Source organism: Lepisosteus oculatus, chromosome 5 (assembly GCF_040954835.1).
Source record: "Lepisosteus oculatus isolate fLepOcu1 chromosome 5, fLepOcu1.hap2, whole genome shotgun sequence".
Classification (NCBI taxonomy): Eukaryota; Metazoa; Chordata; class Actinopteri; order Semionotiformes; family Lepisosteidae; genus Lepisosteus; species Lepisosteus oculatus.
The window spans coordinates 12,030,919-12,056,456 of NC_090700.1; the positions used below are offsets into that span (position 1 = coordinate 12,030,919).

General features: G+C 37.3%; 2 protein-coding genes across 4 annotated transcripts in view; both read right to left on the reverse strand.

Annotated features, from left to right (window-relative positions):
• Positions 1–2,230: 2,230 nt before the first annotated feature.
• On the reverse strand, positions 2,231–7,746 carry LOC102689042 (G-protein coupled receptor 83). Of its 2 annotated transcripts, none has more exons than XM_015341630.2 (4): positions 5,987–7,746; positions 5,505–5,552; positions 4,683–4,816; positions 2,231–4,100 (listed from the first exon to the last, which is right to left on the reverse strand). In XM_015341630.2, exons 1-4 carry the CDS (start codon positions 6,377–6,379, stop codon positions 3,473–3,475), a joined length of 1,203 nt encoding a protein of 400 aa, XP_015197116.1. In that variant the 5' UTR covers positions 6,380–7,746; the 3' UTR covers positions 2,231–3,472. The 2 variants fall into 2 exon arrangements, with proteins under 2 accessions (XP_015197116.1, XP_006628190.1); XM_006628127.3 differs by having other exon boundaries at positions 5,427–5,552; positions 5,987–7,745.
• A 1,682-nt stretch (positions 7,747–9,428) lies between these two features.
• Positions 9,429–25,538, reverse strand: part of mre11a (MRE11 homolog A, double strand break repair nuclease) — a 40,339-nt gene continuing 24,229 nt past the window's right edge. For both annotated transcript variants that reach the window (XM_015341629.2, XM_006628128.3), the window contains exons 13-20: positions 23,375–23,548; positions 20,062–20,121; positions 19,693–19,912; positions 17,830–17,925; positions 17,382–17,443; positions 13,432–13,505; positions 12,186–12,276; positions 9,429–11,822 (exon numbers count right to left, since the gene is read on the reverse strand). In XM_015341629.2, coding sequence (XP_015197115.1) covers positions 11,766–11,822; positions 12,186–12,276; positions 13,432–13,505; positions 17,382–17,443; positions 17,830–17,925; positions 19,693–19,912; positions 20,062–20,121; positions 23,375–23,548 — 834 coding nt within the window. In that variant the 3' untranslated portion in view covers positions 9,429–11,765. The remainder of the gene's footprint in view (positions 11,823–12,185; positions 12,277–13,431; positions 13,506–17,381; positions 17,444–17,829; positions 17,926–19,692; positions 19,913–20,061; positions 20,122–23,374; positions 23,549–25,538) is intronic.

Sequence of the window (25,538 nt, forward strand, 5' to 3'; positions counted from 1 at the left end):
GGGTCCCAGCGCTGCAAGGCAGCAATGCTAACCACTGCGTCATTGTTATTAGTTGTAGTCATCGTCCTTTAATTGACCTATTCAGGGAGTTGTGTATGTAGTATGATTTATTATTTGAAATGACTGTTGAGGCTATTTCTGGGAGGAGAAGCACAAGTCCCTTAACATTTCAGGTCTGTATGCTACTGTGAGTCATACGGCTGGCTACCATAGAGTAGCAGGCTCATTATGAAATGAGATCAAAAGCAATTGGATGTGACTTCCTTTCTTCATCAACACTAAAAATAACATCTAAATATTCCACAGCTTAGTTGATTAAAAGTTAGCAAACAAAATGTTCTTTACATTGAGGTTCCATTTTTTTTTCTTTCAAAAGCTCCTCGATTTTGATTTCAGATCATAAGAAGGTAGTTTTGCTCCAAATTCACTCATAAGGATTATAAAAGACTTGCAAATGAGTGATCAGGGCATTGGAAATTACAAAAGTACTGGGCTTTTCAGGGGCTGCAACTTATAATGACATTCTGGCAGGATTCCTGTTTAAATTTTAGTCTTGGACTCCTTTTTGTATACAGAAATGTCAGCACAGAAATAGAACTAGTCTCAGTTGAGGTGAAAATATTTTTCATCGTAGGGGTTGATTTCTCATTACAGTATCCAGGGATATGAAAATTGTTTCCAGGGCTCAAACATGTTAACTCTGCACAGGCCAGATTCATTTGTCATCAGCCATCTCACAAAGGTAGAGTGTTTATTCCTTTTGAATTGTAAAAGTTTCAGTTTGTTATAATCCTGTAGATAAACGCTAACCCATAATCAAACTGTTAATAGATTTAATTAACTATAACTGTAAAATCATGGTTCACTCTGTAGACTACGTTTCATACTGATGCATCACAGGCCTTTGGTCCTGGGTTCAAATTTGGGCTGGGTGCTATCTGTGTGGAGTTTGCATGTTCTCCTCAAGTTGGCATGCATTTTTCCCAGTTCTTTGATTTCATCCCGCCTTCAACGCAGTGGATTAATTGGTGTCTCTAAAATGTCCCAGCATGAGTGTGAAGGCCTGCAATGGGTCAGGTGCCCTATCCAGGGTGTAGTTTTCCTTTTGCTTCCAGGGCAGACATAGAGCAACTGTGACTCTTACAAGAAATACTGTAGTTCATCAGACAGTCAGGAGCTGACTTCTACATAGTCACAGTTCAAAACCTTTTTAACAAATCACGTATACTGTAGCTGAACTATACTGGATGCTAATAGATTATCTCCCCTTGAATGATACACACAGCCTTCCCTGTTCTTTTAAAATTTAATATTTAATCAGTGCTTAAAGGTTCAGCTGAAGTTATTTTTATATACCGTATCTGTAAAATAAAGCACTCACCTCATTTATCAAAATAACGGTCATTCTAATAAACATTTACATTATGCAAGAATATGTAAAACATTCACACTAATTAAATTCCAGGGGTGTGTCTGTGAGCCCTTGCAGACTTGTGATTGAATCATGATGTTGTTTCTTTGCATGCTGAAGCTGCCTGTTTAAATGATTAGTGGGATTTGCATTATGAATGTGGATCTATATTTTTCCAAAGAATTAAAAGCTCAGTACTTATGTGTTTATATCAATTCAAACCAAACCTTACCATTTCAAAAATGAATCTTTACTTCTATTTCAGTTATGACTTTAAAACTATGCTGAAGAAGATCAATATGGATTAGTTGGTCCTTAGAAAACAAACTCATCCAGTCTGGAGAAAGCTAAGATGAATGCCACCTCACAGCCTACGTGGCTTATTCTATATTTATGGAAACTGGATAGTACTTTGATTTTTTATTATATAATGTAATGAAGAATACAACTGTAGTATAAATAATTCAAAAGTAGCTTGGCTGTCAGGCAGAAAAAAAAATCCTTCTCTATGTTCACTTTCTTTCATTTTCTTTAAGGCAAACATAGACCCTACTGACACTCAGCCAGCTAACAGCTTTAAATGGGAAGCAGAGTATATCTGACCATCTTACAGGTTATCTATTTCTTGTTGATCTTGAAAGAGTATGATTTATTCAAGCAGTTTTACATCATAGAAGCTAGAAATAGTAAGCACACATCTGTTGGTAAAAGAGTATACACAAGAAAAATGTTGTGTATTCAGAGAACATATACTGTATAGAAACTGCATAAGAAATGCACAATTCAAAGATTTCAGAAAATGAACAACAAGGCAGAAAATTCACACTTAACAGGTTTATTACAGCTTTTCCCATGAACAACCAAGAGTGCAGAACAAAAAGCCATCACAAAATCTGGGGTGATGTATTACAAGAATAAAAGTTTGTTACAGATTATTGCACACCCAGAGATATCACAAAATGGGTAATAATGTTCAAATACCGCAGGACCTGCTGAAAAACATACAGTATGTCACAAACTAAACACTAGAAATTGTGCTAAAGAAGTCACCCCAAGAGAGCTTTATCTTTATAGCATACTGTGGTTTTCAAAACACAAGAATATGGCTAATTCGAGACACTGAAAACAAATTCATATGACAGCATTTTGAAAAGAACAGGCATACTGCTGTTGACCTCCACATACAAAGCATAACCTGCAAACAAAAATATGTCAGAATCCCCTCTGCATTGCGTTTTTGTACCTTCCTTTAAAAAAAAAATAAACACACTGAAAACGTCTTTTATCACAAGGAAAATACTGTCTGATAATCAGTGTGCACAGAAAATTAAATGCAGTCCTGACGGATGTCAAATATCACATACTGTCACATCAAAGAGTTTCCTTTGGCAAAAAGTAGTTTACATGTCAGAACATCCACCTATAATAGTAACATAAGCCTGTTAGGCAGCAGTATACAAGAGTGGTGAGGGCTTTTAATTTGGGGGTTGTGGGATTGTAATCCTAACAGGATACCACAGTGTTTCAGTCAGATTGTTGAAGTGAAATGTCCAGGTGTATAAAAAGATCCAAATCCTCCTTTGGATACAAATACCAGTCAAATTAATAAATAAAAAAACACTATTCTTTTTCTGGCTTTAATATACACATAAAACTGACTGGATGAATAACTTAATACAGTATTGTTTTGCCTAGAAATGGAATATGCCTCGTAAACACTTTTCGCGTGAATTCCCATGAATGCCTTCAGTTTTACATTCTGTATGTCCTTTAAAATTGTGCTGTACTCTCCAGTGGCAGCTAGGCAAGATCTTAACCTGGGAATAAAGACTTTCCTCACGCCTTCAACACGGAAACCGGTTTGCAGCGTTGATGCAAAAAAACAAAACAAGAACCTCAAAACATTTCACCACTTTCTTTGGATATATAGAAACTAAACCTCCTCCGGTAATCCTTCTAACCATTCTGAATTCACTGTAGATATTTCAGGACTTTTACTGCGCAGAAAAACGACACAATGGAGCATTAATAAGTAATTTATCAAATGGCCACCTGGTGGGATTAGCTAACGGCTACAATTGGCTCCACAGAGGAGATGTCAGTCTTCGCCGACTGCATGTTGGAGGCGGACCTGAGACTCTGAGACTCTTTGGCCCTGCTGTAGTTTGCGTTGTTCTCCGGCCAGGCGACTCGCTGGCAGGGGGCGGTAGATGGAAGGCTCCTCTCTTGCGCCCCTTCTCGTTTTTTGCAAATGCTCAACAGGTACTTGAGCTCCGATCGGAAGTTCTCGTTCAGCCAGCAGTAAATGAACGGGTTGTAGCACGTACTGCTCATCGCGAACCAGTGAAACGTGAAGTATAGCGCGTTGCTGCTACGGATGGTCTGGCTGGACAGCAGGACGACGTAACAGTTCAGGGGGAACCAGCACACTGCAAACACCACCACGACCATCATGAGCATTTTGATGGTCTTTTTCTTCTTCTTCTTGTGAGCGAAATACTGTTCCGTTGTCACATCCCCAATAGCATTGCGTCTCCAAAGCCTTTTGGCCACAGTCGTATAGGCAACGGAAATGATCAGCAGAGGTAGCACGTACAGCAGGACGAAAGTTGCCAAGTCCGTGTACTTCCAGTAGAGATCAGAGGGCTCAGGGAAATTGGGAACGCACAGACTGCGGATCATATCCTTGCTATTAAGCCAAAAGAATCCTGAATGAAGGAGTCGCAGCTATTCATGGCAATGACTTTACATCATCATCATCATTATTATTATTATTGGCAAACATTTAGAAAAGCAAAAATATCATTACTCACTTTAATCGAAATTGTTTAACACGTATACATTCTAGTTAAGCTTTGAATTTCCTTGATTTTACGCTGCCTTGAATTGCGAGTTATACATAATATTATCCAAATAATGATCCTAGTAATATTTTAGAGCAAATAATACCTGTTACCTCGTGTATCGTCCAACAACTATAGTTAAGGATATAGAAAATCAAGAGGACGCAGTCTAGATTAAGCTAGAAAATACGTAAATTTAACGAAACGTGCAAAATTTCATTTGTGTTTCAAGTTGTCTTTTCATTCCAGTAACCATTTCAGAGCTCTATTTTTAAAAAGGCATGTGCTGTATGAGAGAGTTCGGAACAATACAGGGTATCGCCGAGCGTGTAGTAATTTACTCAGTTGATTTCAAATACTTTCAGGAGTGCCGCACTGAGATTTTAGCGCTGGTTGCCGTTTTAGTACAACCCGGCAACAACACGTACCTGTAAGCGAACGTGAAGAGGTTTTGGTAGATGGCGTGGGGGAGAGAGAAGCAACTCGCCATGATCCAGATGATCGCGATGTAGACCACTCCGCGCGCCGTGGACATTCGGGGCTTCAGGGGGTGCAGTATCACCTGTGACAAAGGATGTGCAACCGCCGTGTGTGAGCACTTAAACACGGACTCAGTTTGCACTTTCGATTTCTGTTTGTTCGCAAACGGTTTTCCCTTCAGTATTGTGAGGTGAATGAATTTGTTCGCCACCTGGCTAATTAAGATGGGCATCCCATTCTGCACTCGTAATTGGTAGAATGAAAATATAGCGCGGTTTCCTTAAGCTTCTGAGAGCTTAACGTTTAACATATTCCAGCTCAGATCTCAGAAAAGCTAGCTGCCAAACTAAAGTTTTAATCGCCCCAAGAGTCGAAAAGCGCTTCAATATTGCCCGAACGAGCAACAAAATGACATTCCAATTAGCACCTCAGAGATTTCAGCAGCATTTGTCGGACATCGTTCAGGGTTTCATGACGTTGTTGGTGCATAGGTGCTCATTTACATACATCAAATCATGGACAGTAAAGTTTAGTCAGAAAGAATAACACTAAATTGACATTTGTGTTTAGGTTTTCGTTACTTCAAGTTTGAAATAGTTATTTCAAACAGTTTTAAAAGGGAACGAGTTCCCTGCGGTTTTTATTAAACGTCTAAGAACACAACATCTTCGAGAGGACGGATTAATAGTTACCTGGTGTCTGTCCATGGCGATCGCTGTCAACGTGAGAGTGGACACGTGCAATGAGCAATACTGAACGAACCTACTTACATGACACATGATTTTCCCGAACACCCAGGTGCTGTTAACAAAGCGAACCTGCAGAAAGAGTCCAAATGTTAGTCACCGACACAAAATGCACATTATAGGGGAACGACGAATATGATCTTTTTATAGAGGTATTAGCCGCGATTTCAAAGTACAAATGATCTGTATCAAATGCTTAAAATACTAAACAAAACACGCCACGGGTTACACATGCATAGATCTTATATCTAATACAGATTGTGGAACGAGAAATTCCCTGAATACATTTTTCTTTTATGCAAAGTTTCCGACATATCTGTAATTAGCGATTGAAATCAAAACAATTGGGAAGAAACTGTAATACCTAAAATACTGGAAGATGACTACGTTTACCATTTTGATTTAAGAAAACCACCATAAACATAACATAATGTCGTCCTTTATGGTCACATCATAAACACAACGCAGAATATTAATTGCAAATCGAGTCCAGCACAGATTCATACCAGAGTGAATGGTGTGTTCAGCAGAGTTATTAATATGTCTGATATTGCAAGGTTCAGAATGAATAAACTTGTAGCAGAATGCATCCTCTTGTTTTTTATCACCACATGACAAACTAGGATGTTTCCAAAAAGGGAAATTACAATAATGAAGGAGTAGGCAATAATCAGAAGAGCTTTGATGGTCGGATTTTGCGATTCTGCTCCGTACTTCTTCTTTCCTATAACATACTGCCAGTCTGCCAGTGTATTGTTGTCCAAAGTAAAGTATCTCGACCTGTTTGCCGCAGCTTCATAAGTTCTCTCAAAAAATGTATCGTTGTAAAATCGTGCCTCGGATTTCGGAAAGGTTTTTGCCAGGTAGGTCAAAGACAACCACACGAACGTGGTCACCATTTCTGCATTTAAATCTAGGGCAGCATCTCAGAGTTAAAATGAGAAAAATCTTGTAAAACGAATCCCTCTGCGGTTACTGTAAAGAGTCCATGTCTCCGTACAGCACTTAAACATGAGTTGAAGTCCACCAGTTTTACTGACTGAGCACGTCTTGGTCCATTTCGCGGTTGTTGCTCGACAACTGTGTCTCTCCCCTTTTGAAAATGTGCGTCTTTCACCCTCTGTACTAGGACGCGCTAACTGAAAACACCATTGGTCTGCAGTTAATCTGATAACGCTGACGTTTCTATTTCTTTTTTTAAAAAAAACATACTCTCATTATCATAAAGCAGACAATCAGACTGACAGAGCAAATAAAGAACTGAGTTCGGAAACAAATAGGCTTTCAATATACTGTATAATACACACGTCTCTCTTTAATAGGCTATTATTTTTACAGACAAGAATCAGCAGTGCTACGCGAATTGATAAAATAATTTGATGGTTTTTCCGATTTCTAAATATGTCTCTGGACTTGTAACAAATATTACATTTTATAGAAGTGTTGGAGTGAATTTGGGCAGCCCATTACTTGACTCATAACATTTGCTGATAAACTCGAGAAGGGCTCCAGCTGATTTAAGATTAGACATCTAATATGTATCAAATGAATTATTTTCATTAGTTCTGCAGCTCAAGAGTAATAGGACTTCATTCCAGGCAGAAAAAACGATTTTTGTGAACAAGTTATTGAATCCTTAGAACATGGCAAGAACCCCGCAAACTATAACAAGCACCTACAAAGCAGTGATAAAATAGGTAGATCGCAAGAAAAAAGAAATGAGAAAGAAGGGGCCAATTAAATAGATTTGTACAGCTGTCCAGGCCAAGACATTCCATGTACAGTATCAACCAATTAAGTCTGGTTGTACTTCTATCTACAGGAATAATTTCTGTAAATTAATTTAACATAAGAACAGTATCAGCTTTAATAACACAGCTGGGTACCGTGTTCCAGACACCCAGAGGCCTTTGTGAAAAGAAGTTCCTCCTGTTCTCATTATGAAAAAATCTAAGGGTATTTGAGAATTGGAGCAAGTCTCCTAATAGTCTTCTCTTCTCAGAACTAAAATGGTATAGTTCTTTTAGTCTGTAAATATAGGAAAGTCTTTTGAACTGATTCCAGTGTAAAAATATAGTTTGTAACAGGGTAACTAAAACTGTACAGATTATCTTAAAATTGACTTACAATTACATTGTACAATTTTAACATAACACCAATTGATTTAAGTTCTTTCCGTTTAACTATATACCTTAACATTCTGTTTACATTTTTTATTGGTTGTATGCATTTTCTAGAGAACAGTTTGTTGACTTGGGAGTTCCATCTGCAACTCACCCTTACAGTGCTTCAGAGAACAGTCTCCAACAATCACTGGTTATTTCTTTCTTGAGCTTCTGATGGCATCATCACAGATTGAAGTTATGGTGATTGGTGTCAGAACTTCATATCTGTGATGGTGATGTCTCAGCTCCCAGGCCTTGACTGTATGTTTCTAGGTCTTGCAGGAAATAAGTTCAGAAAACATATTTGGCCATTTTTGATGTTAGTCGATGTTGTCACGATAGACTGCTACTGTATATGCTCCTCATCTCTTTGACAAACTCAAAGAGCTGCTCTGAATGAATTGATTAAAGAACATTTATATAATACACAACCACCTACTGTATGTACAGTAATTGATTTGTTGTTTTGGTTAAAGTAATTGTAAAGGTTTACTGTTTGTTTTTCTTTCTAATGCAGTAGTGACTGAAGAGACTTAAAAAGAGTAACTATACATGCTAGACAACTTTGGCCTCCTAAACCCATAAATCTACAATAAAGCATTCAAGTTTATTAAATGAATGAAACACTAAAACCAAATTGACAGTATTGAAGATATTCAAAGATGACCACAACTGCAAGTCAAACTGTATTAACAAAAATAAAACATTTACTAAAAGGTGTCCTATTCAGAGGTTTATATAATGTATATTTCACTATAAGGGAGAAAACTAATTGATTTTTGTGCTTTATACACATTACTAACAATTTAAAAAGCTGTTTTAATCTTGGTATGGTGTGGCACAGTGGTTACATTTCCTCAAGCAAAAACATTAAAAATTCTGTTTTTCTTAAGGAAGAGATACCATTCATAACTGTTTGATAATAAACAGTATTTACTTAGTTTCATCCCAGATTAGCTCCTAAAAGTTTTTCAAAATGGGTGAAAAAAACCTTTGATATGAAGCCTGTAGGACATACTTCATGTCAATTATGATGATATTTGAACCAGTATCTGTAATGTTACATTAGCTGTTTTCACTTTTGGTTTCAGATATCTTTTGTTATTCATAATAATTTCATGTAAAAAATGCACCAACATAAGCAACAAGTTATTTTTAAATGGGTGTTAAAGAAAATATTTTTTCAGTTATTTACCTTGCAGCCTCTGTGATTACCATATGTTTCATAACTTTAAAAAATATTTCAACAATAGCTCTTTGTTCTTTATACATATGAAGTTTGAACGCATTACTGCAATGTAATATAAGAAACATTACATTTTATAGTGCCAGGAACAAAAGTGTGAAGTTCATAAAGATAAATTCTTTCATCAATATACAGTTTGAATACTGTCTGTTGCTTTTTTTTGGTTGATATATTCTGAAATATCTTAACCTTTTTTCAGAATTTTCAACACTTTATTTCAGTGTTGAAAGATATTTTGTGATGCAGATTAACACATTTTTCTTCTTTTTAGAAAAATACACCCATTTTCTCTAAAATTACAAATACAGTACCACACCTGCTGGAAGTCCACCACAATCGTTTCAGTCTGACTTCAGCCTGGAACAGATGTGTCTGAAGTCATCCCTAAATCAGAACTATGGTGACACTAATAATAAAGGTGATAGCCAACAATTTCAGTTTGAGGCTAAACAAAGATAAAATAGATTAAAAGAAAAATAAAATATTTTTCTTTTTGAAAACATGTATTGTCACTATTCATATAAAAGATACAGTTTTGAACAAGTAAAATACAGAATGAATGAACAGACCTAATTGCACATTTGCATTAAGGGGGCTTAATTGAAAGGGTCAGTGAAACAAACCTGTTAAAAAGTAACTAATTGCAGTCGTTCAAGAAGTGAGAAATTAAATTCTAATGCTTTTTCGAATTGTGGTGCTCGCTGTCTGAACAGGGTCCATTAATGAAAGATACTGGTCGCACATGCTTTTTACTACTGTCTGACTAATTCAACAGCAACCTCAAACACCTGGTCTGTACTGTATCTCTCCAAAGCTGGACTGAAAAAGCTTACAGAATCCTGGCTGTAGCTTAATATTGAACAGGAACTGTTAACCAAGAAATTACACTTGCCTTTTTGGAGTACAAAAAATCTTTTAATAAACCTGTAAATGCACATATTTTATATAATCATTCTTCTGACAAGAAAGACTCAATCAATGAAAGTAACAATACCACCCTTTGCAAACAGCCTTAATTACAGCACTCATAACTGGTAAAGAAGGCAGCACAACCACATTCTGCTTTTAAAAAAAGAACAGCTAACAGAAGAAACATTCAACATGCAGAAGGAATGTGGTGTCTAATTTTGAAAATTCTTTGTCATCACTTGAAGAGCATGAAAGCTCTCAGATGACAGCAGAGAGAAGCATCTACAACTAGACACTATCCACTGAAAACCAACAAAAGGTTTAATTACAGGTGCCAGCCTGCTATGCCAAATAGACAAAGAGACATGGAAACAAAATAATTCTAATGATAAAAACCTTAGGGAAATTATATTTCTGTACTTCAGAAAAGCCACACGAATTACATTGTATATTATTCTTTGTAAACGGATGTCAGTGCTAGAAATTATGCCATTGCTGTAATTTGCAAAGCCCAATGGAATTACTCAAGGGGATCATGGTGAGGAAAAGTCAAGCAAGATGAGTGACTGTGATGCATAATTGTCAGAAAAATGCCTGCTTAATGCCAGTTTTATCTTCCATGCCCCCACTGCAGCTTTGTGAAATATAATTTGCATTTTTTGTTTTTAAAGAAACTATAACCTTGAAATTGCTGTGTACACATTACAATCAGACATGTTCTACAACCTCCTTGTGTTATTTTCCAGTTTAAAGCAATAACTGCAAAAAAAAAGTTAGAGCAGACTTACAACAGACTCACAACATCGGGGTAAGTAGGGGGCTGGAACTAACTGGAAGGTTGTGGGTTCAACTTCCAGGTGAGGCACTACTGTTAAGCCCTTGAGCAAGGTACTTCACTTAAATTGCTCCAGTAAAATACTCTGCTATATAAGAGTCTACAGGTGACAAAAGCATTGGCTGAACAAAATAATAATAACGTTCCCTACCTGCCTTAAGTAGTTGAACCCAAGAGCCTAATTACCTTCTTCTATGGCATTGACTTGCCTTGCATGGCTGTTCCTACACTGAAACCAACTCATTTCAGAAAACGAGACAACATTTTTAAGCATTGTATTAATATAAATATTGTTAACATATTTGCCTTTGTACTTGTTTATTAGGACAACATCATTTCTCTCAAAGACTATGACAAAGTCTTAAGTAATACACTTCAAACAATAAAAGGCAGTAACCTTTAGACTAAAGAGGCTGTGATATTTAGAAGCTCTGATGAATGCACTGATGATATCCATATGCAAAGGTAATAAGCAAACAGTATCTTTACCAAATCCCAACAACACAAAAACCTATTGTGCCAATTTATATTAACATACAACATATCACTCTGTATCTGTAATTAGGTCATATGTGCACCAACTTTCTACTAATTACAAAGTTAATCAGTGTTAGTAGTTGTGTGATGTGATGTCAACAAGAAACTACCGTGAACTGCAAGTCAAATAATTCAGAGGAATGTCAGCCATATTTGATCAATATCAAAGTACCAAACACTCTGAGGTAATTCAAATTAAATTTTCTAAGAACCTAAAAGAAGTAAGAAATGTTTTTGAACTTCTATGAGTTAACCAAAGGCTGCTACTTCAGGAGCAAGAACAAATATCTTAGCTAAAAGGAATTAGCTACAGTCTAAATCCTATTTTGAGTGTTACTGGGGAGAGCTCAAGGAACTTAATAAAAGAAAGTGAACAGATGGTAGTCGAGAACATGCCTGATACCCCTCACGATGTCCAGCTAGATGCAGTTTTTTTAACTTCATACGTCAACTGTCCCACAACATGAATGACCAGAGACGCATGAAGAGTAGAATCTTGGGGAGGGAAATAAAAGACATTAAAAAAACAAACAATTGAACACCAGGTCAGCTATGATGTGGTTCTCCTGGCAAGGCAGAAGGTTTGATGACAGCTATCTCCGGCCTCTGGTGCTGGAGCTGCTAGAGCTCTTGAAGGGGTTGTACTCCTCCTGAACACAGTGAACAGATGAAAGGGTAAACAATTCGGAAAGTTACTGCATTCTTCCATTTGTACTAAATATTTAACTCATAAAGTGTTAGTGAGAGTGATATTATGGGACAGGGTCTATGTTTAGTCCAAGACTTCAGTCTTCTTTTGCCTTTAACTACTTTATTTACCCTCTGCTGTAGAGAGGCATATAATGAATATTTCATTAGTGGACTGAGAAGTAGTAATAAACACATCTATCCTGATCATGCAAGAATTTTTAAAGAAAACATCGGATGCTTTAAATTGGTCAGAATTTAAGTAATTTTCCAGAGTTTAAAAATTGAATTATACACCATGAAAGAGTGCATGGGAATCGTCATACCTCATCATCATCATCTTCAAAACACACTCCCCCCAATGACTGGTTCTGAGATCCCCTCCTGCTAGACGATGCTGATGATAGGCTGGAAACTCTGAAGAGAACATACCAGCACACTTCACCAGTAATGACAGAAAGTTATGTTTTCTCTAATTAAAATTGTATATACTGTACATAACACAGTAGCTACACACTAATTTAAACGCACAGCTTTCAGGTACAGGTAAAAAAAGGCACAGCAATTACTGAGCAGGAGTTGAGGCTGGGCCCACAGCTACATTTTAATAAGCTCATACTTAGAATGTGCTCCAAGTGTGTTGGGTCCCTTAACTTTAATCTCACAGAGTATAATACTTTACAAAATGAAAAAAGCTGGTCTCAGAAGCTCACAGAAAACCACCTAATTTCACAAAGGTTACGACCCCGAACAATATGATACGAGCAGATCCATCTCCACAAATTTGTTTGATATCTGCTACTGTGGAATGAGGGTGTCATTGAGTAAAGACTATTTCCTGTCTTGGTTCACACAATAGATATAACAGATGGACAGACTTGATTCAAATTATACAGGGAGGAACAGTCCATCAAAAGATGAAAGGTGAGACAGCCCATTTACAGTATGTTTCTGCCAGCCCAAAGCTTCAAAATGGCAATCATTAGACCAGGAGAACACAGCTATATTGAAAATATGTCAGCATGTGCCAATCAAAATGTTTGTTACATAACAACTGTATCTAAATTCATTTTGTGCTCATTAATAGCCTATCCAATACTGTTCTGTTTCTGACTGCAGGTTCATTAGAATGTAAGGCAATCTAATTTCATTTCTGACCTAAAAATATAAATAGGCTCAGGATTGCCATTAATTGGAACAATAATTTGGCAGTGCTTTTGGAGCTATTAAACACAGACAGACAAGACAATAGCTTTACTGGAAAGAGATTATAAATGTTGTTTGAAGCTTGAGTACTCACAAAGCACTGGGTAACACTTTGAAGATACATCAGAAACATACTCCCTGTGCAGGACAGAAGACTCTGTGTCTCCTTTCTAATTAAACTGATCCATTAAAATGTCTGGTAAATATACTACAAAGGCTAATAATGAATGAATTAAATGAAAAAAAAAATATTTCAAGCTATGTTATGTGCACTTAATATTAAGGAATTTGATTTATAATAAAATGTGTTAATTGGAATGCCTACAAACACTTTCATTCAAATAATTTACTACATTAATTACCCACCTCTGACTGGGCTTGGATGGTTGAGCTGGCTTGGAAAAAGACACATCTTCATCTGAGTCATCATCAATTACAATCTGGAAAATACAAACTTTATGTCAGTTATGCACAGGAAACAATGCAGACAGGTAACAAACGTCCCCTTACTGTCTCACACGTTGATATTGTTCTTCAACTTGAGTTTATGTCCCTTAAAATACCTAGCTTGATATTGTGATTTTTCACCCTTTCTGAAATACATGATGATACAGTATATGAATGACAAATAGCTCTTTCTTTGAGGTTACACCACTCAGAACAGCCATTCTAAAGACAGAGTGTTACTCTGGAGATAGTGGGACGATTTGGGATTTGACTTTTCCAGGATCTTCACAGTACCATAATAATGTATAAGAGGTACTAAAGGGTCCTGTAATTGAATTTTCACAGAATCTTATTTAGAACCACCTTCCCTAAATAATAAAACCTTTCCCACTGAAAGACAGTCCAAATGGTTATCAATTTCAAACACTTATTTGTCCTCTCAAAAGCCCAATGCTCCGGTTTAGAAGCAGAAATCAATCAAAATGAAAGGCAGAATGAACAGCAGCCTACAAAATACCAGGTGAAAGCTCTTTACTCTGAAACCAGAGTAACCCCACACCTACTTACTAGCAGAATTCTACACAATGTCACTAATGCCAAGCATTGACACTTGGGGTAATATGAGCCAACACGCTCCTCTCATTAAAGAAGATATAACAATTTCCCTAGTTTAACCACTTATCGGTGGTCACTGTTTATTACCCACCCTGCTTAATAAAATAAAAAATGAATTTAACCAGAGTTCAACCTGTTATACTGAGAGGCATATGACATTGAAGTATTGCATTGGACAGGCCTGGGTCTAATAATAACCCTTTTATTATATACAAAGCTCCTCTATTCAGTCAGAATGTGCGTTGTGAGAAGAAAAGAGCACAAAGCTAAATTATTTTCTATATTTTGTATTCAAAAATATATATTTAAAATAGTTTTTTTTGTCTTCTGAGCTTGAGGCCTCCCACTCCACACATGTTTAAGACATTTGACTGCATATTCAGTACATTTTTAAGGCAGTATTTTACTAAATATTTATTTAGATAGGTCTAATGCTAGCTCTCTTCCACAAGAAATGGAGAACCACAAAATCTAATTTAAATTTCTAAGTATTTTACAGTAAAGACACTATTTTTCAGACAAAATCGTATTGTGAAATTTATAATTGCTTTAGATACAAAAAGCTACATAAATACGAATCCTATAATCACAGCTGAAATGAAGCATGACTCTTAAATACTGTAGCAAATGTTCAACACTGTGACACCAGGTTCCACTTCAAGCCTCCTAAGCGGACAGCCTCACTATCAGCATTAGTGGAATCATAGCAGCATTCCTGAGCCTCTCTTCTGTCACTTTCACATCAAATTAGATTTAATACTCAAACTTCTAATACAGTACCTCAGAATGATAGAGGCTGACATGTTGCATAACTGTATTGAAATCTATGCAGCACATCAGACATTACAGAGGAACTCAAATCCTTTACTTTCTTGTATTAGTTATCAGACAATCCTGGAGTCCAGGTTGCTTCTGAGGATACTCCCGTGTTGAAATCTCCTGAGAGCACCTCCGTTACAGCAGAACAAAATCTGTTTCATTTCCTGCACTGAGGTTCTGTTACATCATGTCATCTTGAAAGGTGCATTTCTAAAGTCTCCAAAGCTTTCTTTAAAATGTAAATGTCATAGGAACAGATCAATTCTGAAGCAGATGAAAAGTAAATGATCCTTGACTTCTGTTATTTAGAATCTTTAATGTGACTCAAAAAGCAAATATTGTATGTAATGCAGGAGTAATTATTAATTACTGCCCCTACAGTATGCCTGAAGTCACATTTTTATTGCACTCCTTAGCAAATACATTTGGGCAGGGCAAATTCACTGAATATTAGTTAGGGAAAGCAGAATCTGGGGAGAAATCTTTAACTATAAGAATAGGCAAAGTACTGTGCACGCTGTCCCCTCAACCAGGGCTCCCTGTGACTTGCTGGGAGCTTTGTGGCTAACAGTGATGAAAGATGAGCTACTGGTCCAGTCAGAACTAGTTCTCCTGTCTGGTGTTTTGAAACTACAGGAGGGCATGAGAAAGAGCTAGTTTGTGTGTCTTGTTGTATAAAGATTGCTACTGCAGCTTAAGAAATACTTTTCAAAATAAAGTTCAAATGAGTTTGGGAATATATGAAATACCTTTTAAAGTAGAGCAGTGCAGCATAAGCAGATAATATGAGCACAGCATAATCCTTTAACTAATTTTCTTCTGCAGGGTGTTTTTTATCAATGCAGGAAACCAAATAATAAAATACGTAATCCTCAATGTGAGAGACGTTAGGGGATCTCATAAGCTTCTTTTGTGTTCCTTTGTTGAATGGGGAAATTATAATCCACCGATAAATCTGCTTTACATCCATGGAACACAAACTGCCTGTTGGGGATCTGTCCCTACATCACTTTCCACTCTTCACTGACTCACTGTTCCCATTGTGCAAAAGTACATCCTCTCCATGTTTAGTGATGACTAGATTTAATCAGAGAGTGGGACTTTTTCAGTGATCCGTCTGATAAAAAAAGGTTCAGACAAAGAAGATGGTGCTGCACTCAGTGCACTGATAACTTCTGGAAATCAGAGCAAACTCTGAGTACTAAGACAGCCCCCATTGCACAGGGTTTGCCATTTGAAGATGGCAACAAATGAAAATCGAATTCAATTCATTCTGGCATGGTGGGTTAATTGATTAGTACTTCAATTCTGGGCACTTAGCTTTGAGTGAGCCTGCTGCAAAGACCAATGTGTCCTCAGGAAATTATCCCACCTACAATGTGGCTCACTGGGAACACAGCACTTCATGTCACAGATGCGGGCTTTAGCTCATCGGTAGAGGTGAAGGTGCAACTCGTGGAAAATAATTTGTTTTTAAAATCCAGTTTTTCAGTGGATGCAGTATTCTAAGCTCGTGCAGCTTTTCCAGAACAGCATGCACACAGTCATGAATATATTCAGCATGATATTTAATTTCATTGCCACTGCTAAGGTTACTCTCTACTGTGAGACTTGGAACACATTTAACAGAATCAATTTCTAGCAGCCTCTGCTAGACAAATCAAGGGAAAGTAAAGTTATGAATTGTCAATGATTATTACATCAGTAACCCATGCACCATAAAGAATTTCAACACATCAGAATAAGCTCTTTACAGCGCAGATAAATGAAAGTGACAAGAGTCGACAATGAGACGCGAATTTCGTTAGCATTACTGAACAACTGAGGCTAGAATGAAAAGATCCTATAACTCATTGGGAAAAGGAAATAAGTGAAGATTCTTAAACATTAACAACCTTGCCTATAATAATATCTTGAGCATTTCTGCAGAAAATATCGATTTCTACAGAAATTATTCATATATAAATAATCTTCAGTGTATTGTATTAACAAGAACATTACCAATGGCAGCTCATTCATTATGAAAGAACATTCCTCATTTAAGAATCAGAGCCCTACATAAATAAAGGAAATCTATCAGAATAAGCAGAAGAATTCCACTAGCAAAGCTGTGCTTTGAAAAATAAAGATCTTCATATGTTAGTTTAGCAGTTGTTATAGCTCGTTTTTTGTTTTTTAACTGGGATGTCTCTTTTAGATTTTCGCAAAGGGTTTACAAAAACAATTTTAAATATTTGTGTTTAAAAACATTCAGGTAGAGCCAATGGCTTTCTATATTCTACATTTTGTGTGAACACTGCAAAGATAAATCTGTTTCTGTGTTTAGCATACTGTAAATCAGGCAAACAGTACATAAAATTAAAACTCAATCCTTAAATGTGCCATGTAAAACAGACAGCATACACTGACATTATGAATGATCATTTAAAACACACCTCTTCCGATAGTTTTTTGGGAGCTGAACTTCTAGAAGGTCTTTGGGAACGGGAAAGGAAAGCTGCAGGTAAAAGAAACAAGAAACCAAAAACTTTCTTCAGATGAGTAGATTTCACTGGCAACCCAACTCAACAAGCCTGTGGGACTCACATAATATCATACCCACTCATTGATTAAATAAAAACAAAAAACAACTATGGGATTCACACACAAGAAGATTTTTATGCAATGAAGTGCAATTTATCATCATGATGTGTCTAGATGAGCTACCTTTTACATGAGAACCATATGTGTATGTCACCTTCAATCACTCAAATGTACATAGACATATTAACACCAACAAAAGGAGCCCATGGCTCCATGATTATCTATTTTTCTCATATGAAATGGAAACTTTCTGAAACAGAAGTTGAAAACTCCAAATCCAGGAGACTGGACGGAACTCACCGTCCATGATTGACATGTTCTTAGTGGGGCTGATGACGGGGTTCTTGAATGAACGTCCTCGGCCAGAATTTTTTGGTTCAGACTGAACCCCAGCTCCTTAATGGAATGAATTGAGACAGCGTTCATAATCATGACCTTATTGGTACTGTTCAGTCATGATCACAACTTTTCCAGTGTATATTTCACTTCTCTTACTACTAAGATGTAACCAAAGCTTCGTAGACTGCACTGTTTTAACATACAGCAGAATTAAAGTACAAACTGTGTTACATAATAAATTATTTTGCTTTTTAAACCTCGTATGCTCTACTACGTAACAATCAGTTTTATTTATGTACTGCTCTCTTAAATGTTTCTGTAGCACTAAAATGCCTTAAAACACCTGTGACATTTTCAGTGATAAAATAGGAAATGTCAGACAGCTGTCGGCTTTCACTGCATGTTTTCATTGGTATGCAATGTAATACAGTTCAGCAAAAGTGTACTAGCAGACTGAAATTTGATTCATCAGCCAGTATGGTCTTCTTGGAAACATTCAGTACCTGTTTTATTACAGTTCAGTATTCCCAATGCTACTTGAGAACTTTGACTCCTCAAAACAAAGAGGGATGAAACATAAGAATAAATGCCTATCTAAAATAAAATAATGCAGAGACCAAACAAAATATAATGTACCAATGACAGTCTTATTATAATTTCCAACTAGAACTTAGGGAAATTATCAGAAGAACAGCATGAAAAAGTATTGTCTTCAAGACAGATGTCACGTAAAGTACAACAGCACAGTAGTCTCAGTCTGAAGTACATCAGCTCAAGGCACCTGCATTTCACAGTGTCTGTAACTGCAATTGACATGAACATTCTTCTGCATCCAGAAAAGTAACTAAAAATAATTTCAAACTGTTGATTTGGACACAGACTAACTTTAAGCTTGTTTTTATGTTAATGTCTTGTATCTTAGAGTCAGGAATAGTAAAAGCCTAAGGCAACCTGCACCATAAAATGGAATGTTGAACTGAACCCTCTGCTATGAAAGATTTGCTATATTTGCTTGGCTTCAACTGGCCGTCGAAATTTAATTTTTAATGTGCACTTCCCTGACTGTGATTGAATAACGTGAGCAAAGACAATTAGTGTCACTTTTGGAACGAAGGGCAAAAGAGGTCTGGAAATTGATTTTCTAAAAAAAACAGTTGAATTATTAAATATTACCAGTCAAAGTACAAATTCCAAGAATGAAGGAAGAGCTTATCGAATTATCCTAAAAAGAAATTCTATGTATGCCCAGCAGATATTACGTGCTAACATTTTATACTACTAAACATCATAACCCTTCATATTGCAGAAGTTACGGCAAGTAAGAGGATGCTGTACGCTTCATTTTGAGGAGGAGACTTCTTAATGACAGTGGCACTAAAAGCTTTTGTTTCTTGCCTTTAGGTGAAAAAACAGACAGAGCTAGATCTCTTTTCGGTGCTCTCAAAAAGCTACATCTGACATTTTAAATAGTAAAGCTTGTTCTTGTTTGGGAAATATTATATTAAGAAAAAGGGATATTGTTTTCAAAGACTGCTGGGTATATTAGTGCTTTGGGATAAAAATCACTATATGAATGCAAGAAAGGAGAAGAACAATAATAATTATGAAATACAGTTTAGGAGTTTGCTTTAGATTCAGGAATATAGGACCAAAAGAGAATTTTAGAGGTTATTTTTCTATGGAAGATGTTTTGTAAGATTGACTTGACATGGGAACTACAGTTTAGAGCATTACAAAATCATTCTTACAGAAACTGGACTGCAAAGACAACTAATTGAGCAGTGGATCCATGATTAAGAATCTGTGTGTGTGTGTGTCACTGACCTCTCCCTCTTCTTGAGGTTCCTCTGGTGGCTGAACTCTGATCCTTAGCACCTCGTGCACGACCTCTCCCCCTGCCACGGGATGGGGGAGGAGGTGGGGAGATGCTGTCATCAGAGTCTTGGCCAGTGGGGTCTCCGAACAGTTCCATCTCGTCATCCAGGAATGTGGACATGGACGGTCTCTCTTCCCGAGTGCGGTGTGCTTTAGCCCTACTAATAGCCTGGACAAAGGGGAAATGGATTAGCTTTCAGAAGGGGCTAGTACATCCAAATTAAAGCAACAGTTCATTTAAAAGCACAAGGATCACTTCCCTCGAATTCACCATATCACACAAGGTACTAGAGTGTAAACTGGGACATGGTCGCTCACCTCTTGTACTTCCTCGTCCTCCTCGGCAGTATTCTTCTTTGATTCTCTCAAACAGCGAATCTGCAGGTGAAAAACACATAATACACACAAGCGAGAAAAAGGTTAAGCACATACGTTGATGGGCCTTAAACAATTGCAATGAGGTGGTCAGAATCTAAAATAGCACTTAGCAATAATTTACAACTTAAACTGCACCATAATATGTTTTTTGTACTTTAAATGACAGTAATTGGAACAGAAAATGTGAATGACTGATTTGTAGTCCTGTGAATGCCAATGCAAAAGCTGTCAGTTAGTGCTGGTGCAGATGTGTATATATGCATTATGAATTTCTACCTGCGAGAACATATGCTGTGCACTCCAGTATATTGATTTAACAAGTGCGTGAGCACTACACCACCTGAGCAAGGTTTTCAGCTCTAGCAGTCTTACTCAGAGGCTGCAGGCACAGCAAAGAGTCAGGAAGAGTGGTTTCAGTGGTTCCGCAGTGCACAATGCACTACATTACTGAATGTCATTTACCTCACCAATGTCAGGTTATATGTTTGCTTCTGTTAAGTCAGAAACACATGTTAGAAACACACTTTGAATCCTTTGTGTTGTCATGTTGGTGTCACAGCACAAGAAAGACAGCTCTCATGTCATAAAACCTTTAAACACAATAACATGAAGTTACATGATATGTAACTGTAGACTAATCTGTTCTTACTACACTATCTGACATGTAACATACTGGTGAAGTTCACAGGCTGCTTATTTATTTTGTTGTTAAGATAAAAACATTTTTATAAAGTGCTATGTTTCTAAGATTATGCTTTATCCATACAAAAGTAAAAATCCCTTCTCTCACCCAGCAAATGATGTATCATTTTTTTATCTAGGTTTTCTCATTCATATTATTCATAAGGAAAAAAAAAAGTTTAATCACTGAATCAGAACCTAAGGCACATAAAGAAGACTAAGCTTAGTAAACACTTGAGCTATTATAAGGCTCAGACATGTCAACCCATCACAGTAATCCACACATCAATAAAGTATAATATTCTTAGATGATTTGGGATTAATGAATATAGACTAAGGATGAAAACAGACTGAAGAGCTTATTAAGTTATATCTTATTATAAAAATCTGTTTTCAATGTTTCCTCTTCACATCCTTATATAACACAACACCTGCTATTACTTAGATGACATCTTTAGATATCATTCAGTTACATTCCATGATTTAAAACATTTCCTTAACAAGCATAATATCTTGGAAAGAGGTGAAAAAGTCCAAAACCGTACATAACTTAAATAGTATCATAAAAATGTTTTATAAACTTAGTCTGAGACTGACTCTTGAAACCATTTAGCATAGCTTTGGGCAAATATGCATGAAAAGGTAAATCCAGCTCTTCAATTTCAGTATGTTGAGCTAAGAACATTTCTTTAGCAAACTCACTCCTGCAACAGCTTTTGCTGTTTTCTCACACAAAACGTTATTTTGTACCATGCAAAGAATATAGTATACTGTATTTGTGGGGATTTAAAAAAATCTTACAATAAGCAAGACAACTAGTCTGTTATCAGTTCATTATAACACTTAGTAGACCCTGACTTCACAAGTTCTTTAATATTTGAAAATAACAATATTGTATCACATTCTGCTGCTGTACTGTAATTTTAAATTGGAACCAAATGCATAAGAATAAGTTTAAAAAACATAAGTCTCTGACACAATATTAAGATAATTTAACTTTTATGAAAAGCTAGAAACTAATAGTTGGTTTAATAATTTAGTTGGTTTAATAACTAATAATTTAGCTACTTTTATAACTCAGAAATTAGTTAAATTGTTTCTTCACGTGCTCAACTCTTTGTACCTCCCACAGTGTTTTCCTTCAATGGAAACTATTAATGTAATAACTTAATGTATTTTACTGTGCCATTTACAGAGGAAGAAAGGCAGCTTACTGCTGGCTCATAATATGAATGTGATTCGGCACTGCTAGTGTTCCTGCTGCCACAGAGAGAGTACTGATCCCTTGGGCAAAATACAGTGAAGGGTTCTGAACTCATTCAAGCCAGGACAACTGTATCTGACATTTCCTTACAGACTGCCCACCTAGGTTCCCTGCTCCTTCAGTCCACAGTCCCAGCCCCCTGTATCATCTACTGCTCTCACTTCTGTCTTCTTTGTTACCTTGGTAACGCGTGACAAAGTAAGAAAGGAAAAGGCATCTGGGCTAACACATGGGTTCTGGGCATTAATAGAAGATTGGCGTGGAGAGAATCAAACAGAGTTACTAATGTATGATGCTACCCCCTCTCAAAGCCAGCACTTCACCAAAGACAAGTGCGACAAATGGAAGATGACAAAGACTGTACAAAAATGGATATCCTTTAAGAATCTCAAATTGATAAAAAAAAGTACCTTGCAACTACTAGACTTCACCCCAGAACTTTTAAACTATTTAATTTCCTTAAGTCAAAAGTTATTTTAGATCAAAAATTGGAATTTCCAGGGGAAAAAGAAGGTATCAGTACTGTAAATATACTGTACTGTATGTGTGGTTGTGTCTGTTGGCGGTCTGGCCCATGTGAGGCTGGGGCTCAGTGCCAAAGAGGCCACCGGTAGGGTCCATGATGCTTGTGGCGTTTCATGGTTGGTAGACCAGAGAGCAAAAACATTTGCTGGGGCTTCGAGTCATTATGTTTGTAAAGTTTGTGCCTGCATTTTTGCATTTATCGACTATATAGTCAGAGCTCAGAGTTATGTTTTATTTTGTAATTTCTGTAATGTCTTTTGACTCAATGATAAGAATGCCACAATAACACAGCCAGGAACACCCTCGATTTATGTTTGCATACATGTAATGTGTATGTTGCATACATGTAAAGTGTGAAGTTCCCTGAAGTCACACTGCCAGGAGCATAATAAGGGTAATACAGGAAACAGTAGAAATGTCACATGACTCTCACAATGGAAATTGTTTAATTAACTAAAGGTTGGTTTTGAATTTGGCCAAATGTGGAAGTTTTTCCTTTAATAATACTTAATAATGTGTTTAGTCATAAAGGATTCCCAAGTGCTTTACATAACAGAGAGGACCCTTACATTTCACAAATGTAGTGCAGCACCCACCTGGGTGACACTTGACAGCCGTAATTCATCAACAGCCCCACTAAACAGCAGATAGGGAAGTGAATAATTGTTTCACCGAATTAATTAAGTGGGATTTTTGGGAAGAACAGATGTTACAAATATAGCTCCATGAACAAAAAAATTAATTAAAGCATTAGAGACGAAACAAGCAGGTGAGTTCACCGACCTCCTCATCAATCTTTTCCTCCACGGCCTCCACCTGGCGTTCCTTCAGGAGGCGCTGTGTTTTCTCCAGTTGGAAGTTGACCAGCTCCTCGATGGCATCCTTCTCCTCTTTGTCCACAAATTCCTGGACTGCTTTGCCCATCCCCTGCTCTGTCAGCAGTGAGAGCTGCACATTCTAGAATAAACCAATTTTAAGCAGCCGACATCAGAGTAGTTCTCTTGGACATGGAGATGTTAAATAGCTAAATTAACCTACAAACAATTCAGCCACACATTCAAAGATGCAAAGTGGAGGTAGGGGTTGCTGGTCAGGATATGGGAGATGTTGAGATACTCTGAAAGAGTACAGGAGTCAAACACAAAACATTGACCGGCAAAAAAAGGGAGCAAGGGAAGGCTGTAAGAAAGAATGGGTATGAGTTGTGGTCCCAAATGAAAAATAAACTCGTCTTGAGCCCATGATGGTTCAGAACAAGACCAGAGGAGAACCTAGGCTGGGGGTGGAATTCAATGGCAATTACCTGGTGGCCAAAGTACCCACTTAAACCAGCTGGACTTTATGGAACTGTCTATGAGCTGAAAAGTGAGGATCTGTTGCGATGCCAGTTTTGTAACAAGAGTGATGGTTCACAAACGACTGGACATTGGCAGCAGAGACTGGCTACTGAGATGCTAAATGCCACATCTCTGGCAGGGAATATGCTGGAGCAGGTGGAAGAGATATAAATGTGCCTATTAGATATTATCAATCTCAATTACCAAACAAGGGTGGTCTCTTTCATATATAAAGAAGCCTTCTTAGAGCAACCCTGAGAGTATGGAGTCCTAGTGCCACTTTTGCATGCTATCTACTGCAGGTGTTTTAATCTCTGTGAGTGAGAGCTGTGTCCAAATTCTTATCATGAAGTCGAGTTCAATCAAAATGAGCAGAATTGGCCAAGGGTGTATTTTGGCTCCACGGTTTCTGATTTTCATGGGCAAGACATCAAGGTACCACTGAGGTAAGCAAAGGAATGGGTAAAGGTTTATTCCATACTGAAAGGAAAAGAAAAAAGGCACACTGTTTTGGCTGTGAAGCCTCCTGTTCCTTTGCAGCAACCTACACATGCTGACACAGTTCCCTACTCGAAGGACTGAGGTATGGAAGAGTATCACTGGGGGCTTGGTGGTGACATCTCTGCTATTTCTAGGCCCTCTCCCAGAGAAAAGAGGATCCTTAAAGGAGGAGTTGAAGTATCTTTTGTTTTTGCTCTCAAAGTGATGCCAAGCAGGAAGGTGAGACTGAGCAGTGGAATGGTACAGTATCAGTAGTGTTGTAGGCATTGTGCCACCCCGTGGTAGTGAAGGAGGAACCCAGATTTCAGACAAAACTCTTGTTTTACAGACTAATCTTTGTCCCCATTCTCAGCTATGGTCAAACAATGGGCAATGACTGAAAGGTCAAGATTACAGATACAAGACATGAGGTTTCTGTGCAGGCTGTTGGGTTTACTCTCCAGGAAAGGGTGTGAAAATCTTAGAATAAAGCTACTATGCTCCTGAACTGGGAGGAACCAGTAGAGGTGACTCAAGTCGCCTGGTAAGGTGCATTGAAAATGAGATTAGTGTGCTGTCTTTCTATTGCCTGTCAAGTACCACATATGACATCTGGGCTTAACTTTCTGCCTTGTCTTTTTCCTTCGGCATCCAACTTCTTTTCTCTCTTACCTTCTTTTAATTAAAGGGGCAGTGGCAAAGGAAATGCATGAGTTTCAATGCACTTGCCAATGTTAAATTACAAAACCAATACCTGATAGTGGGTTCCCAGTGGATTAAGAGAAGGAGCCCAAGTCAAACAAAATGCACCACTGGGAACTGGGTTTGCAATTTGCAAAAAAAAAATTGAACATGTTAAAATTAAACAGGTGCTATGATAAAGGGATTTATGCAACTTTGAATGCAAAGCTATTCACAATTAAGTGAAAATTAATTGAGGTTTGGCATGATTAATCAGATTAATTCAAACTGCCAATAGTGGATGCATAATTTGAAAACACCTGTTTGTCGCAGAATAAAGAAACCGTGCTCGCAAATTAAATTTCAAAGGACTGCTTTCCATTCATGCTGCTCTTCGTTAATATTCACCTCTGACAATTTCATTCTTGTTCTGTCCTGAGATAAACTCC

Excerpts from the sequence above, each read along its gene's own strand:
- LOC102689042 (XM_006628127.3), bottom strand. The coding sequence starts at position 6,379 with ATGGTGACCACGTTCGTGTGGTTGTCTTTGACCTACCTGGCAAAAACC. Across the intron at positions 5,553-5,986 it reads TGAACACACCATTCACTCTG|GTTCGCTTTGTTAACAGCAC; the intron begins GTATGAATCTGT and ends CTCTTTCTGCAG. Across the intron at positions 4,817-5,426 it reads TCGCCATGGACAGACACCAG|GTGATACTGCACCCCCTGAA; the intron begins GTAACTATTAAT and ends CCTTTGTCACAG.